This window comes from Limanda limanda, chromosome 10 (assembly GCF_963576545.1).
Source record: "Limanda limanda chromosome 10, fLimLim1.1, whole genome shotgun sequence".
In the NCBI taxonomy this organism is placed as follows: domain Eukaryota; kingdom Metazoa; phylum Chordata; class Actinopteri; order Pleuronectiformes; family Pleuronectidae; genus Limanda; species Limanda limanda.
Genome location: NC_083645.1, coordinates 23,321,063 through 23,336,795, shown reverse-complemented (window position 1 = coordinate 23,336,795; position 15,733 = coordinate 23,321,063). Strand labels below are relative to the sequence as shown.

General features: G+C 43.5%; 1 protein-coding gene across 7 annotated transcripts in view; it reads left to right on the top strand.

Moving 5' to 3' along the window:
• The first annotated feature begins 4,328 nt into the window (after positions 1-4,328).
• The window catches only part of si:dkey-237h12.3 (teneurin-3), a 151,963-nt gene continuing 140,558 nt past the window's right edge, over positions 4,329-15,733 (top strand). For 3 of the 7 annotated variants that reach the window (XM_061079497.1, XM_061079498.1, XM_061079496.1), the window contains exons 1-2: positions 4,329-4,407; positions 6,903-7,182. In XM_061079497.1, the coding sequence (XP_060935480.1) occupies positions 4,344-4,407; positions 6,903-7,182 (344 nt within the window). In that variant the 5' untranslated portion in view covers positions 4,329-4,343. Of the gene's footprint in view, positions 4,426-6,902; positions 7,183-15,733 lie in introns of all 7 variants that reach the window. The other 4 variants (XM_061079495.1, XM_061079494.1, XM_061079500.1 and 1 more) reach the window with 2 other exon arrangements.

Sequence of the window (15,733 nt, the reverse complement as noted above, 5' to 3'; positions counted from 1 at the left end):
GTACCTATGACGTAGACACTTTATGGAGAAAATCCAGGAATGAAGATGAGGTGTTCTGACTCGCTCTGCTGCAGACTGTGGCCTTTGTGACTTGGCAGACATACGACATTTTCAGAATACTCTATGACAGACTAGAGGAAAGGGGGGGGGGAGTAACCCCAAGAAGCATTATAAGGGCACTTGTATAAATAATACCAAAAGATATTTTACTTTTTAAATCCGATTCCTGCTTATTAAGCCATAAGTAATATGTGTCAGAGATAATCGTTTAAGTTTTTAAAGTCAAGCTTTCAGAGGCTTTAAATATGAATTATGTAAACTCTTGTCAATTAGTTTCCTGATGCAAGGCTGTGTAATTATAGGGCTGCAACCAACAATTATTTTCATTTCATATTTCATATTTCTTTTGCTCATATTTTTGGATTAATGCTTTAGTCTGTAACAGAAAGTTAAAAACACCCAATCACAAGTTCCACAAGTAGAAGAACTGTCCATCCAGCATCTTAGGGATGACCTTAACATACTTCTCCATTTGCTTGATTTTTATCAGAAATATCTATATTTTCCTTTGACAGGTTTTGATGAATAACAAACCGAATGTTATTAGAGAAATGTCAAATTAATTATTGGCTCCGAAGCAGCTTAAAAAGGTTGCTCTCGCCTTTGGTCGTCGGTTCCAAGTCCTCAAGTTGCTCTTATCTGTGATGAAGAGCAAACTGTGTGTCCGACATGAAACAGGTAAATCTCACTTAGATCCTCGAAACTTCTCCAACTACCTCGAGAGCCAATTGACTTGGACACGTTTCCCCCCCCCGTACCATATAATACAGATGGTTTATGGTTTCTGCTTCAGAGAAGTGCAGAGGTGTAGGACGGCGCCCGGCGTCCAGGGGACTGTAGTGAACTGGCACGGGACTCGTTGGTGCACGTGTGGAGCGGCGCTGCGTAGATCATGAACTGTCTTCCTCTCTGCCTCGCTGGCTCGCTAGAGGACCTCTGCGTGACACAAATTTTGCAGTGTCGACTGTTCCACCGAGCGGCCATGGGTGACTGACTGTCCCGATCCAACGGCACGGTGGAGTCTAAAAGCCAACGGAGGAGCTGGTGACACTGGAAAGGTTAAAATACGAATAAAAAATGGGTTTTTGGCAAAGAATTCGTGGTTTTTGATGAGCTGTGAAAAAGAGGGCAGGTCCTCAGAGACAAGTGGGAATGTTTATACGGCGACGAGATTGTCCACTTAAGGGTTTATGAGCGATTAGGACACAAATCTGATTCCTCCCGTCGTGGCGGCTGGTGGCTCAGTGGGAAGGACTCGTGGCATTAGCTGCTTTTTTCAGATGGTGGAATCTCTTTACAAGTCCATAAAGACGAGGGGGGTCGTAATCAGGAGGGCTGCTGGGCGTGTCCGCTCGCACTCATCCTGTGCATTAATCTGCCAATCTGGACGGGTGTGTGCGACCTGAGAGTGATGAGATGAGTCAGAGATGCGGTGTGTGTGTCTGTGTGTGTGTATGTGTGTGTGAGTGTTCGGAGTTGACTGTCAGGGTTACAAGAGAGAGAGTCTCGCTGATTGCATCTCGGCCCATCGGGGGACAGAATGATAACCGGCAACTCGGCGAGAAGAGGCCGGAAAAAATAAGTTGAAGAAGCCTAGAACAGCTCCCAATTTTCATTATCCCCGAGTCGTCGCATTCTGCCAGCGACTGCCTCCATTTTTATTGGGGGGGTGGGACTCTCAGGGGGCCGGCGCTATCTTCCAGCGCGACACTGCGCTATCCTGGCTTCGTTGGAAGGTTTTTTTTTTTTTTTTAAAAGCTTGATGTGAAATGAAGTAGATCTCATTTGGGGGGAAGCTGGAGTCAGATCCTCCAGACTCACAGCTCAGCCAGGAGAGGAGTGAGAGTGTGTTCCTGCGTGCGAGTGTGTGTCAGGAGGCGGTGGTGGGAATCGGCTGGTAATAAACACTTCTGACACACCGGGGCTCTCATCCACATTCCACTCAAGGCTTTTTTATTTTGCAGATTAGTCACATTCTCACACCCCCTGTCCGCAGTGGAGAGCCCGGTCTCCACCTGCGAGAGGCTCGTCTTTGATTCCCCAACAAGTTGAGGACATTTTGAACACCGACACGTCTAATGTCTGTGAGCACGGAGCCTAATCCGGCTTCTCGATGCGAGGCACATACTCGCTCAGAGCCGCGGTCAGAGGGGCTCGGGGGGGCACAGCTGGGTCGTGGGCAGTGTTATTGACTGGTTTAAACAAAATGGCAGTGGACAGGGCTCTGTATTTTCAGAGAAATACAGAGTCATTTCACCTTTGTCTGTGGTTTAAGCTCTTGATCGACTTTTTGTTTCCACACCAGAGTCATACTGCGGTTTAAATGGAAATACACTGTTTCCTCTCTTACCTCCTGTTTGTATCGAGAGCTCCGACTAATCCACGGTGAAGAGACCCGACCAGAAATGATATTTGGGTTTCTGTAATTGGGGAAAAATCAATGCTCGTCTCTGTTTGGATACAAAAAACAGAACGTCTGTCAGGTCCGGGTCAGAGTACAGACATTTTTTTCTTGGGCTCAGACATAAAATTGCCACCAGAGCCAACACTCTAATCCATAGATCTCACTGTAATCACTAAGGACTAGAACCACCTCCTATAGAAGATGCAGCCCCTGTGAAAGCTGTTGATTGTTCGAACTAGAATAGCTGGGCGGTCTTGCTGGAACTTGCCAGGTTTATTTTTTCCACATGTTTTCAGCAACCAGAGCGATGTTGCACCTCCATTGTGTGTGAATGGAGGTCAGAAATCTCACACGTATCTCAAAACCTGGATAAACTCAGTAGAGCACAAACCTCCACCTCCAAAGCCTCAACAGCCCTCTCCAGTGCAAGCTGCACCACATTTAACACACTCATAAATATACCTGATAAGACATCAAGATCTGTGAATTATTGCCAGTTAAAATGTCCCAAAAAAAAGGCCTATCACACAATGATTAATGAAGTGATAAACTATTCCTGGATCTGCCATTTTGTCCGTTTCTTCCTTTGGTCCATGTCCCATCTTTCCAACAAGTTTTCTGGGAATCCATTCAGTAGTTTTTGTGTAACTATATCCTAACTATACTGAACAAACAAACCAACCAACCAATGAACAAGGGGTGAAACATCCTTTCCCTATTAAAACCCAAACTAGATTGGATAAGTACCACTTCCTGTAGAGATACATATCCCCCAAAACAAATTAATTATATTATATCATCTTCTTATAATCATTGCTATTCTGTGTATGTAATCTGACTCTGGGTTAACATGCATATCCTGGGTCAACATTATGATTCTCTATGAGCCGCGGCTTTAATTAAAAATGTAAGCACGATATGATGGTGTCAGAAAAGTCCCCGGCCTCCATGATGTTCGCCCTTATTGATTCACACCAGCATTTGACACATGGCGGATTTTTTAGTTTGTGGAACAACTCAATATGAAAAAATGCTAAAGTAAAAGGCATCTCTGAATGTTTCACTGAAAATATAAAACTGTGAAAACCACCAGGGCTTATTTATTTTTTTAAAACAGCTTTTTCTCTAGTGTGTGAATGTGTGTGTGTGTGTGTGTGTGTGTGTGTGTGTGTGTGTGTGAAGGACGAGTTTTAAAAAATCGACACACTGCACTGAGATGAACTTGAATTTGAAGGCTGTTAAAACAGGAGGGATGAGAGGTGGGGAGGGGGGGAGAAGGGTTCTTCTTAAGAGGGGAAGTCATGTATGGCAAGAGTTCACGGGTGAGGTCTCAGGGATGGGGGGGGGGAGGGAGGCAGTGAGAAGGGGGATAAGTGTGTGCTTTTGAAGATGAAGCAGATGGATTAGTGTTATCTGAGCTCCTTGCTTCCTTTCCTCTTCTCTCTTTTCTCCAGGTAGACTGCGAGAGGACTGAAGGAGTGACCGGCCGAGGTTCCGGAGCCGGGAGGGGAGTGTCGGTGCGGCTGGAGGGGGGGGCGAGCATCCCAACCAGGAGAGGAGGAGAAGAAGGAGGAGGAGGGGTTGAAAGAGAGAGAAATAATCCAGTGGCGAGTGTCTGAGGGGAGCACCGGCGTCCAAGGGGAGGGAGGTGGACACCCAGCATGCAGGCAGCATGGAACGGGTGAGGGAGCAGCGGCCTTTCTGCTCGCTGTCCAAGAGCCAGAGAGACCGGGAGCGCGAGTGCGTGAGAGACCAGGACCGGGAGCGCCGCTACACCGCCTCCTCTTCCGACCGGGAGGAGGGAGCCTGCCGCGTGCCCACTCAGAAATCCTACAGCTCCAGCGAGACGCTCCAGGCCTTCGACCATGACCCCACGCGAATGCTGTTCGGAGGCAGAGTCAAGGAGATGGTCCACAAGGAGAGCGTGGAGTACAGCAGGCCAGGTCAGCCAAGGGCAAAGGGTTACTCCTCTTCACATTCCTGTGTTTTGCTAGATGAATCTCCATGTTTAAGCTGAGTGGGATGGTTATTGACTGAGACACTGATGCAGTAGAGTTGTGTTTTTACTCTGAGGCATTTTGTTATCAGAGTATTAGTTTGATTGCCTGTCGATTTAAACTAAAAATGTCTGATTTCTAGAAATATCCTCATGTTAGCTTAATTGTCGTATTTTCCAAAATTGCGAAGAGGAAACATTCGGCTACAAATCTGTGATTGTACGACTTTAGCACGACAAACACAAAACCTGAGAAACGTCATCAGTGAACACAAATAGATCTGAGGACTTTCTTGTCTGTGTTTGCAGAATCCTTAGTTTTATCTCCTCCTTACTCTGTGGGGGGGTGGAACAAAAACAACGTAACACAACAGAATGAGACCCAGTTAGTTGGGACAGCGGTAAACACAATTAAATTATGTCAAACAAAGGCACAGCTTTGTTTCATTTCCCACAAACGTCACGTTGGGTGTGATCCAGTTGGGTGGACTTGGGCCATAAAGTATAGACCCTGCTGGACGCTGGGAGAATAATAGGAGGAGAAGCTCGGTAAATAACTCGCTGCTTAAATTGGCTGCAGGAAAGTGCTCTGATTTCTGTAATTAAAAAGTTTGAGCAGTTTGTTCTGTTTTATGGCACTCCTCTGGCTCATAAGATTGCAATTAGAAAATCTATCCATTACTCCCTTACATTTCCTTGCTGCTAATTGGTGCCCATTTTAGAATTAATGGGATAATGATGACGTTGTTGGAAGAATGCAGCTTTTCTCTTTATTTCCTCTTTCAAATTTAAATCGTAACGACGGTTTCTTACATCATCACAGTAGATGTCAGATGTTAATGTGATCCATGTGGGGGAGGAACAAGAGCAAGCATCTATGTGTGGATTGATGAAGGTGTTATATCCTCTCCAAGTGTGTGTGTGTGTGTGTGTGTGTGTGTGTGTGTGTGTTGGTATGTTTGTGTGTGTGTGTGGGTGTGTGTTTGAGTGACATATGGAAATACATCTATATCTGGTTATTTAAAATTTTATGGATTTAAGTGTAAACAGGTCTATTAACTGTAGCATTTAAACATAATTAGACATTTTTATTTATTTATTTTATTTCCAGATTTGGTTCAAATCTTGAAAATACACACACACACACCACACACACACACACACATACACACACACACACACACACACACACAGACACACATATTAATATATATATATTTATATATTTTTTATAAAACAAAAATAAAAACATTAATTTCAAGGTAACAAAAGTATAAAATGCTTGAACTTTCAATTTAAAATTAAACTAAATTAAATGAAATTAAATTGAACATATTTTGTTCCATCGTGTTTTTCCAGAGTTGACATGTGTGACCTTAAGATTTTAAAAGTATTGATCAATAACTATTTAGACCAATGTTAACTGCTAATATTCATATAATTTATAATAATAACACTGTGAACCATTGAATATATTGTATTAATAATATTGTATGATTTCCAATTTTGTTGTGGTATTAACATTTCAAAGATTTAGATTAAAGATATGAGTAGCCAATGTAATTTGAGTTGTACCTAGAATAGAATTGAATAAACTGACTTTATTGTCATTGTATTGTAAAAAATATAATAAAATTCAGAGTGCTTCTCCTGGTTGGTGCATTAGAGTTAAATATAAGTAACCTTTAGTGCAGGGATGTTCTCTTATATTACACTCAGTCAAAAAGAACATTCCACACATGATATCATGCAGTTAATTAAGTTTATATGTCATATGCACTATAAAAGTCTGCTATTGATCTTAAAGTAGTTTACGAGTATATGAATTCACTGAAACATTACGAATATACTTTTTAATTCAGGGACTTTTTAATGAGGTTAACTCAGGATATTTTTGTTTATTGGCGGAACGCCTGTGTTCTTTCTCCGAAATAAAATAAATAAATGTTATTTTTTTTGCGACAGTGTCTTTGAAGACATGGGAGGTTATTACTTCTGTGCCCAGTCAACACCAGAGCCTTAAGTAATGAGCCTGAACAATCAAAGAGAAAACAAAATTATGGTAATGATGTATTTGGGAAACAGGGTTGGTTTCTAAAAACTAAAAATAATAAACAGAGGACAATATTTCTCTCCCATATTTCATGTGTTTGGATGAAACGTCTCGTCAACCTGAGTGATGTTAAGAGGTTAGTTTGTTATTTAAAAGCTGCTCCGTGATGTGAGTTAAAGAAAAAGCCTTTTCTGGGTCCTGATGACTTGATGAGTGTTAAGCAGATTGGGAGGATGCTGTAATGGCTTTAAATTAACAACCCTCCTCCTCCTCCTTCCCCCCCCACCCATCCGCTCATGGGGTTAAGTGTTTTTTGTCCCGCCCCGGCTCCCGGCCATTAACCGCGTTGTTGCTTGGTTTGTTAACTTTACAACTGCTGTCATTCACAGGGCAGACATTTTCGCTGAGGCAACTCGGGATCTGTGAGCCGTCCGCTCGCCGAGGCCTGGCGCTCTGCCCCGAGACGGGCCTCTCCCACCCGCTCAGCAGCTACTCCCGGGGTCCCGTCGCCACCGAAAACCATGAACCTGTATCACCGGAACGTACCATGACTCTTTGGGGAACGGGGGCCAAGTCTGGGCAGAACTCGTGCCTCTCCAGCCGCTCGAACTCGGCGCTGACGCTCACTGACACGGAAATGGACAATAAATCGGACAATGAGATGGGTGAGTAGGGCACACGTTCTCTTTCGGTTGGAGCCTTGAAAAGCTCAGTTATTTGCGGCTCATGCTTTCATTGCTTTTCAAAGGGGGGGGAGAGAGAAAATCACTATGTGGGGAAAGAGCAGCAGTAGGTTGGATTATGGGTTGGCTGCTGGAGACGAGGGCTCCCTGATTGGTGGAGGGAGAGTGCGAGCGGCGATTGGCCGGGGCTGGTATCTGGAGAGGCGTTTTGCAGCTGCCTCTCTTTGGATCAAAGGCGCGAGTCCTCGCCGCATGAGAGGAAGAATCGGGCCTCGCGATTGAGCGGTTGCTGGTCACCTGGTCCGTCTCTCCGCAGGAAGCCGAGGAGTTTGATAAAGTTTCCCCCACGGGCTAGCGCATAGTCAAAGATAGCTTTGTGTGAGATTATGCCTGGAAATTCTTCAGTGGTTGACTGGACAGGCACAATGGCTGATTAAATGGGTACAATGGTTTGAAGTGCAAATTTGATCGCGCTGGAAACCTGAGATGGAAGGATGGAGGTTTTTCTGTTGAAAAGGGCAAATCTTTGTTCCCTCGAGCGGAGGCAATGAGCAGAGGACCGCTCTGAACCTGCTTTGTTGCTCTGTGCTCCCTTGTTTATTTTACCACGACTCTCTGAAAGGCCAGTTTGCAGTTTGGTTAAAAAAAATGATTCACACGTCTTCTACTTTGCTTTTAAAATGGTTTCCAGTGCTGCTTCTCATCAGTATGTGTCTTTTTCTTTATTTTTAATTAAATGCATCCTTTCAATCAGTTTTCGCCCTTCATGGATTTTTTTTGTTCCCTCTCAGCTTGATATGTTTCAGTGTAAAGCTTTTAAAATCTCCTCTGTGACGTTGAGTGCTCCTGACATTGTGCATCACTCACCGCACGTCCAGCGCTCGCTCGTCCTCATGCGACGCCGAGCTCTAATTATTTTAAGGAACTGATGATCTCAGAGTGGCAGGCAGTTAGAATAATTAGGGTTGATCACACTTTCCTGGCAAGAACATTAAGGACAGGGCCCAAAAAGTAAAAATGTCTTGTGTTCGTGTGCCATCAATTCTCATCCTGAAACCATTGGCTTCATTCTGACATTTGAGACAAGTCATTTTCTTAATGGCAGAATTCATCACAGGGAGCTCGTCTCTGGGCGGCGGCGGCGGAGGAGGAGGAGGAGGGGAGCTGAGTACGTCTTTTACTTTTTCAAAATGCCATCAGAATCCAAGAGTATGGTATTTACTCCAGCGTCTGGCCTTTTGCTTTAGTCCGGTACACTGTATACATTTATGAGTCACTAAAAGCCGGAGCCTAACCACAGAGGTGCCGGTGAACATAACCCCCGCCTCCTTAGTGCCCCGGCCCCAGGCACATTTGTTGGGGAACATGCCAGGCATGAAACCGAATCACCGGCCGCTGCCTCATTCTGCGAGACAATGCCGGGAGTCTGCTTTCAGTGGGTCACCTGTTCTCCAGCACACACACACACAGAGACACACACACACACACACACACACACACACACACACACACACACACACACATACCATCTCTGCAGTTTGTCTTGGGCTCATCTCCAGGAGCCGCTGCTGATTGGCCGTTATTAATGCAACGTAAACCAACGAGAATTTCTCTTACGTCATTATAGAGAAAATAAACAAGACCTGCTGGACCAGTTTCCATGCTTTTTAGTGTTTTATAAATAAACCCCTAATGACTCATATGTTTACATCAGTGTGGCTCTGTTCTTTTAATGCACAACATTCAAACACGCTGATGAAACTGCTCTGCTGCAGAAGAGAACAATGGGAATTCTAACCCTGAATTCAAAAGCTTAAGTTCTTTTCATCATTCGGATTTTCAGCCGGAGCAAAGAAAAACCCCAGCGTCTGTTCCATCTTCATAGATCTAGGGCTTTTTTTTTTTTTTTTCGTCAGGAGGCATTGCACTTTTGACTTTCACTATTTAATGAAGCAGCAAAGAGAAATGGCCCATCCGAAGGTTTCCATCAACTGAATATGCATGCAGAAGCTGCGACAAGGGGCCGTTCAGCCCCACTTATTCATAAATGAACTCAATATTTCATTCTAATTCGCTCTGTTCTGCAGTGTTCGACACAGACAAGTACCAAAGCCTCAGCGCACTCGCAGAGCGGCATCTGCCAGGGTCAACCTCCGTGATCCCGGGGAAAGAGCTCGGGGATCATGGCACCTTTTTAAAAAATGTTAATATCCACATTTTTACTTCTTTTGTATCTAATAATTATATATATTTAAAAAAACAATCCCCAAATTCGATTGCAGTGGCCTTTCACATATTATTTAATAGTATTATTATTATTATTATTAGGGTTAGAGGATCACAGTAGATTCTTACAACGCAAAGCTGTAAAAAAAGTGGTAAAAAAGGGAAAGAAGAAATATAGTTGAGCGGCTTGCATTGATTTTGCACTTAAGATAATCCCTTGCCACTGATAGAATCCCTTGAAAACAAAATTGATTGATTAAAGTGTCGGTTTTATTGGCTTCCCAGTTGTGAGAACGTCCACGTGACCCTGAGCTTTCGCTGCGTATCTCAATAGATGACGGCGTCCTGTGTGTTCACAGCATCGATTACATGAGCAGTGCACAGTATAGTTGGCTGTAAAGATTAGAAAACCATACCCCTATATCCTCTTTAAAAAAATCCCATGAATTGCCTCATTTCTTATGTATTAACATATCATTCTTATCAGCCACTCATCAGATCCCTTATAAATAAACGTGTGCTGATATTAACAAATAAATAAAAAACACAATTCACGCTGGTTCTCCTCAGGAGTAATTTACACTCATTGCCTTTACCTGACAGTGATAGCTTGCTTAACACAAACACACCCACCCACGCACACGTGCACACACACACACACACTCACAGCACATATGTTCACTTAGCGTCTCATGTTACATTAGCGCTGTGACATGCAGCAGCTGTAAAGTGTTGGAACTTGAAGTGTAACCTCGCAGTAAGTGGCACCCTGATAAAAAAAGAAATGTTTGCACTCAGCAGCCGAGGTGTAACAAAAGTGAGCTTTAAACAGTTGTGCGTCGGGAAATTTCTTAACTTTGTCTCCGACTGCTACAGAGGACTTTACACAGGAGCTTCCGGAAAAAGACAATCAGGCATTTAAGACTAAGAAAATTCAGCTGCGAGAGTTTTAACCAAATGTAAAACGACTTAAATCTTATTCGCTGGCTGCCAGTGAGCCACAGGACTGACTTTAAAGTGTTTAAAGCTCATTTTTAAATATTTTAATGGAGCTGCTCCCAAAAACATCACAGACGTGTCCAGTATGACCTTGAGACACCTCTGAGGTCACATGGGGGGAGTGGTCTGCTGGAGCTGCTCAGGGTCAAATCCAAACAGGGAGGAGCAGCTTTCAGTCACATTTCAATTTTTAGTGCATATAACGAAGCAATTTTACAAGGTCATACTCCATTTATTATATTTTTATTTGATTCTACATTATTCCGGCTATTTTATTTTTTAATTGCTAGATTCAAAAACGGAATCTTCCTTTTTTATTTCTTTAAACCCTTTTAATTGTTTCACCTCTTGTTTTAAACTCTTTTTAAACCTTGACTTTGCTTGACATTTTTTTTAAGCTTTCAGATTTTAAATAGTTTTCTTTGAGTTTTATCTCTGTGTTGCTTTTTAATGTCCCTGTGCAGCTCAGTGAATCTGCCTCTGTGCATGAAAGGGGCTTTATAAAATAAAATTGTCTTGCTTTGCCTTTTTTCAGTTTTTTTTTCAACTGCTGGAGATTAGTACAGAAAATCAAATCATTACATATATAATTCAGTATATATTTTAATTTTTAAGGGGCTTGATGCTGCAAAAACAGAATATGTAAACCCCATGGGGACTTTATTCTGTGCAACACATGAAACACTGTGATTTGCATCCTTATAAATTACTGCACAGAATGGAAAGGATGCAAATGCTTGTTTTTAAGTTTTAAAAGGAGATATTTTTGTGGGAATTGCAGCTTTTCTCTATAATGTTGTCAAATCTCGACCTTTTGAGAAGTGCCTTGAACTGTATGTTGTGATTTAAATTGATAAAAGTAACTTTTTTTTTAATTTATTTCGTATCGGGTTGAAAGCTCATATAGAAGAAAAACTGCTTTTCAAACACAAAATATACGAAATTGGTTTTTTCAAGGTGAGCAGAAAAGCTTTATTTGGTCTGGAAATGATTTAAAAAATATGCAGACACTGGATTTGCATGGGGTTAGAATATGGGTCACTTGATGTCCCTGGGTACATAAGAAAAGTTGAAATATGTGCATATATTTTTTATTTTTTATTTTGGAAACCATTCCCTTTGAACTGTTTTTGTAAAATTCTACTTTTACAAAGACGGAATATATATATTTGTCAAACTGTCATAATTTAATATACCTATAATCAAAAATATTGTTTAACTCAAGGGATCCTTGTTGCTGCTGTGCTGCCTGAGAGGAGCAAACATTGAAAACAAGCGTGAACAGAAAACAGATTTAAAAACTAAAATAAAAATCAACAGCCCTCTGTGGATTAGTCGCCCTTCTGCAGTTACCTGCTATCACTTTACTGCAGAGCCCTTCAATGCTTTAATATTAAATGATTACAGTTTAGCCTCAGTTGTTCCTGTGTATAAATATTCATAAAGTAGGTCAATGTATAGCTGCTGCATAAAGGTGAACACACAAGAGAAACAGAGAAAGATCTTTTTTTCTAATGTTGACTGCGCTCACTCCAGAATCAATATTATTCCCCTCATAAAACATGAATGACTGTGCGGAGCAGAAACATAGCATGGCCCAGTTGAGTTGTATTCCTAATAGAGTGTGAAGAACCCGACGCTGACTTGTTAGCTGCTGCAGCTACAGCACTGCAGCACCTCGTGACAGCTCCCCTCGTCTGTAGAACCCGTCACACATGGGGTTTATTGTTAGTGGGAGAGGCTCGACACCCGCTGACCTCCGGGTGGGAGAGAGAGACTTCTCCTGCAACGCCTGTCATCCTCTGTGAGGAGGCATCACTCGCTCCGGCCTGCACCTTCCGTCCTAAATCATTTCTGAGGGGAGGGAGAAATAAAAAATGGATGTTTTTCCCCGCCCCGGTGGAAAACCTGGCCTGTGTTGGATGCTTCGGCGCCGTGTTCGCTTCACCGGCACGTTGGAATCCGCCACTGCCCACGAGGACATGTATCAGAAAATAATTTGTCCGAGTGAGAGGTCTCCATTTTATAGCTCGCAGATTCATTGTGTGAGCGGTGCCAGTAAAAGGTTAATTAAATCAGTGGAGGAGTCACAGCAGAGTGTGCTGTAGCACAGCGAGCACCAAAGGCTTTTTGGGTGGGAGTATGAAAGCGTACCAGACGCCCTCGAACATGCGTCGCCGTGTGCATGTGTTCCTGTTCGCTCGCTCGCTCGCTCGGCGCCGCTCTCTCTCTCTCTCGTCTGCCCTCACACGCACATACACGTGAACACAGTCTCACTTTGCTTCCTCACACTTTATCTCGGGAAGATATGAAAAAGCAAGCGAAAGTACAGACGTTTACACACACACACACACACACACACACACACACACACACACACACACGCACACGGGACGTCACGCTGACGGAGGTGGCACGCCATCTGTCAAACTCCTGTCTCAGATCTGCGCCTGGTATTGTGACAGTGGAATCAGCGTATTGATCGTCGCAGGCAGAAATCCTCCCTCGCCGCTTTCATAATTCAATATGGCACAAGCACACCACAAAAAAAGAATGAATAACATCAGAAATGGGTTTCCCCCCCCCCCCCCACTCGTTTGGTCAAAAGGGCCCGGCCATCTGTGATGTTTTCCAAACAGGGCTGAGAAAACATTTTCATAATTTGCTAACGGGAGGCGGGAGGGTGTTTCATGTCTCGTCAAAAAGAGGAGGCGCGCTTCCACTGCCGCCATTTATTGTCATCACTTCCCGTGCTCGCTTGGCGCCGTCTCCAGTTTAAGTGCTCCCATTGTTAGTGCTCCGGGGGGGGGGAACGTGGAATACGTTGCCAAAGGTGCGAGCAGGTGTCGGGCTCGTCGGTGTCATGAGAGGATTTCTATTCCGCCGTGCGGCCCTGGTGACGCCCCGGAGGACGCCGGCGCCCTGGTTTCTGAGGTCGGTGACATTTGAAGCTTCAGCCGAGCGAGCGACTCACCGGCCACTCCCCGGGGGAGTCGTCCATTCGTCTTTGGGTGCTGACAAATTCCTGTCAACACATTAACACGGCGGCAGCACATGGTGGAAAAGAAAGTTTCTGCTCCACACCACAGAGGCCCCGCCCCCCCGCAGAGTGGATGATCTGATTAGACTTTGGAGTGTCTCGCTGTATAAATTTGCATCTTAATATGGCAAAAAACAGATTTTCTTGAAGCTACCAGGTTCCTTTCATACAAAGATGAGAGTTAACACTGACAACATAGATGTAAAAAGCACAGAGAGATGTTCAAACGATTGCTTGTGTGCGATTATTAATATAATTCAAGCTTGATGGAAGGTATTTCGTCAACTTTATAATTTGGATATGGTGCACTGGATATTTTTTTTTTTCATTCATAATGAGGGCTGCAGTTTTAATTACCTATTAGTTTTCCTTTTTAAATGAATCCATTAATCATTAAGTCTATTAAAAATTGTGGAAAATGATCGATGACACGTGATCGGACCTCGTGATGATCGGCCTCCGTCCAAAACCCTGAAGGTGTTTGACATAAAAACAGAAAAAAGCTGAAATTCTCATATTTTACCAACTGCTCCTTTTCTGTTGTTCATACAAAAATTGACTTTTAAACAATTTCTGATTTATGTCTGTACTTCCTGCGGATCACTTCTCTGCAGCAATCGCCTGAAGGCTTCCAGTATTTGGGTTAATCTCCGAGAGACGCAGCTGCATCGTAAAAAAGCTATTTACTCCGTCCGGCGTCTATTGTCTGTCACCTAAACGTCAAGTATCAACATTTCCCGGCTCGGGCTTAAGTTTCGCTCGGCTTTTTTTTAATTTTTGCCAGGCAACACCAACACGTATCCTCGACTGGGTCTAATCACGCGCAGGCTGCCAGATTGCAGGACATGTTATTACGATTAGCAATCACTCTGCAGTTGTCAATTATGAGGGCCACTATTTACCATCCTCGAGAGAAAATGGCTCATTTCATTTCATCACACGGCTTAATTGAGTGATTGTATTACCAATGCAATACGGAAATAGTCGGGGAAGGCATTTCATACTCTATGAATATCAATGCGAGAAACACCGGGATTAGCATGTGGGCCCGGTCGTGTTGTCGGTAATTACAGGTGTGTCTGGTGTCTCTTCGGCAATCAGGGACCATCAGTGGGGTTATTTCCTTTTTTTTTTTTTTTTCTGAACCCACCACCACTGGAAACCGAATACAAATGTTAAACTGCAAAAGTGAATAAAACATTTTACATCTCGTGTTGTGTTACAGTTTGAAACCACAATCACAGAGTGCAGATGTTAAGTGAGGAGAGAGAGACAGAGGTTCGGGACGATCGAGGGAAAGAGAGTCTCAGTCTTCGTTTCATATATCGGCGTAAATATATTTATTTTTTCCTGGAGCGCTGCTGGCTCCTGGAGACTCGTCTTCCTCCCGTTACTATCTCCTCCTCTCTCTCTCCTCTCTCTCTCTCTCTCTCTCTCTCTCTCTCTCTCTCTCTCTCTCTCTCTCTCTCTCTCCCCCTATCTTTGGGAACACGGGAATATTTGTTCTATCCGCTGTCATGGCGCGGCGGCTTCGACCTTTCGCGCTCTTTAGCGTTGGATGTCGGCAATCAAAAAGTTGTAAGTCAAGGTGATTCTTCTTTTGTTGTCTCATCTGAATGTAAAAGCGTCCCCCTGCTTTGTTTGCCCGCACTCGTAGGATCATCTCGTGTCACGCTTGCTTGTCGGTTCTCCCTTCTTCCCCCCCCCCCCCCCCCCTTGTCTTCTCTATACCGAGGCTTTAGAACAGGTCTTTTTTGTTCATTGTATTTCTACGTGTCCTTGAGCAAGACAACGAGCTGAAAAAAAAACCCGCTGTGTTCTAGGGAAAGGCTGAGAATTGTGTTTAACGCACACAACAACAAACAATACAACCACTCACCCACAACATGGTATTGTGGAGGCAGGTATTCGAGGCTGTGGTGGTAATAGGCAATGCAAAGAGTTCATTGATGGTGAAACCGAAGCGAATCCACTCATCTAAACACGCTCAGATACTTTAATTAAGTATAAAGAGGAAAGTATAGAGAAATATATTGTTTTAATTGTGTTAGGCCGCTTTTAATTTCCTTTTTGACGTTTAGCAATTAAGAGCACGTTTTAACCTCACATTACACCACTGGATCTTTTCGCTGGCAGCGGGAAAATGGGTTTGAGTCTTTCATACACATGAATAAATGTTTCATTAAAAGACTTCGACTTCAGTCGGGATTTCAGGGAGTTTTCGTCATGTGAGCGGGTTTCATGCCGCTCGAACAATGGCACAAATCAAAGG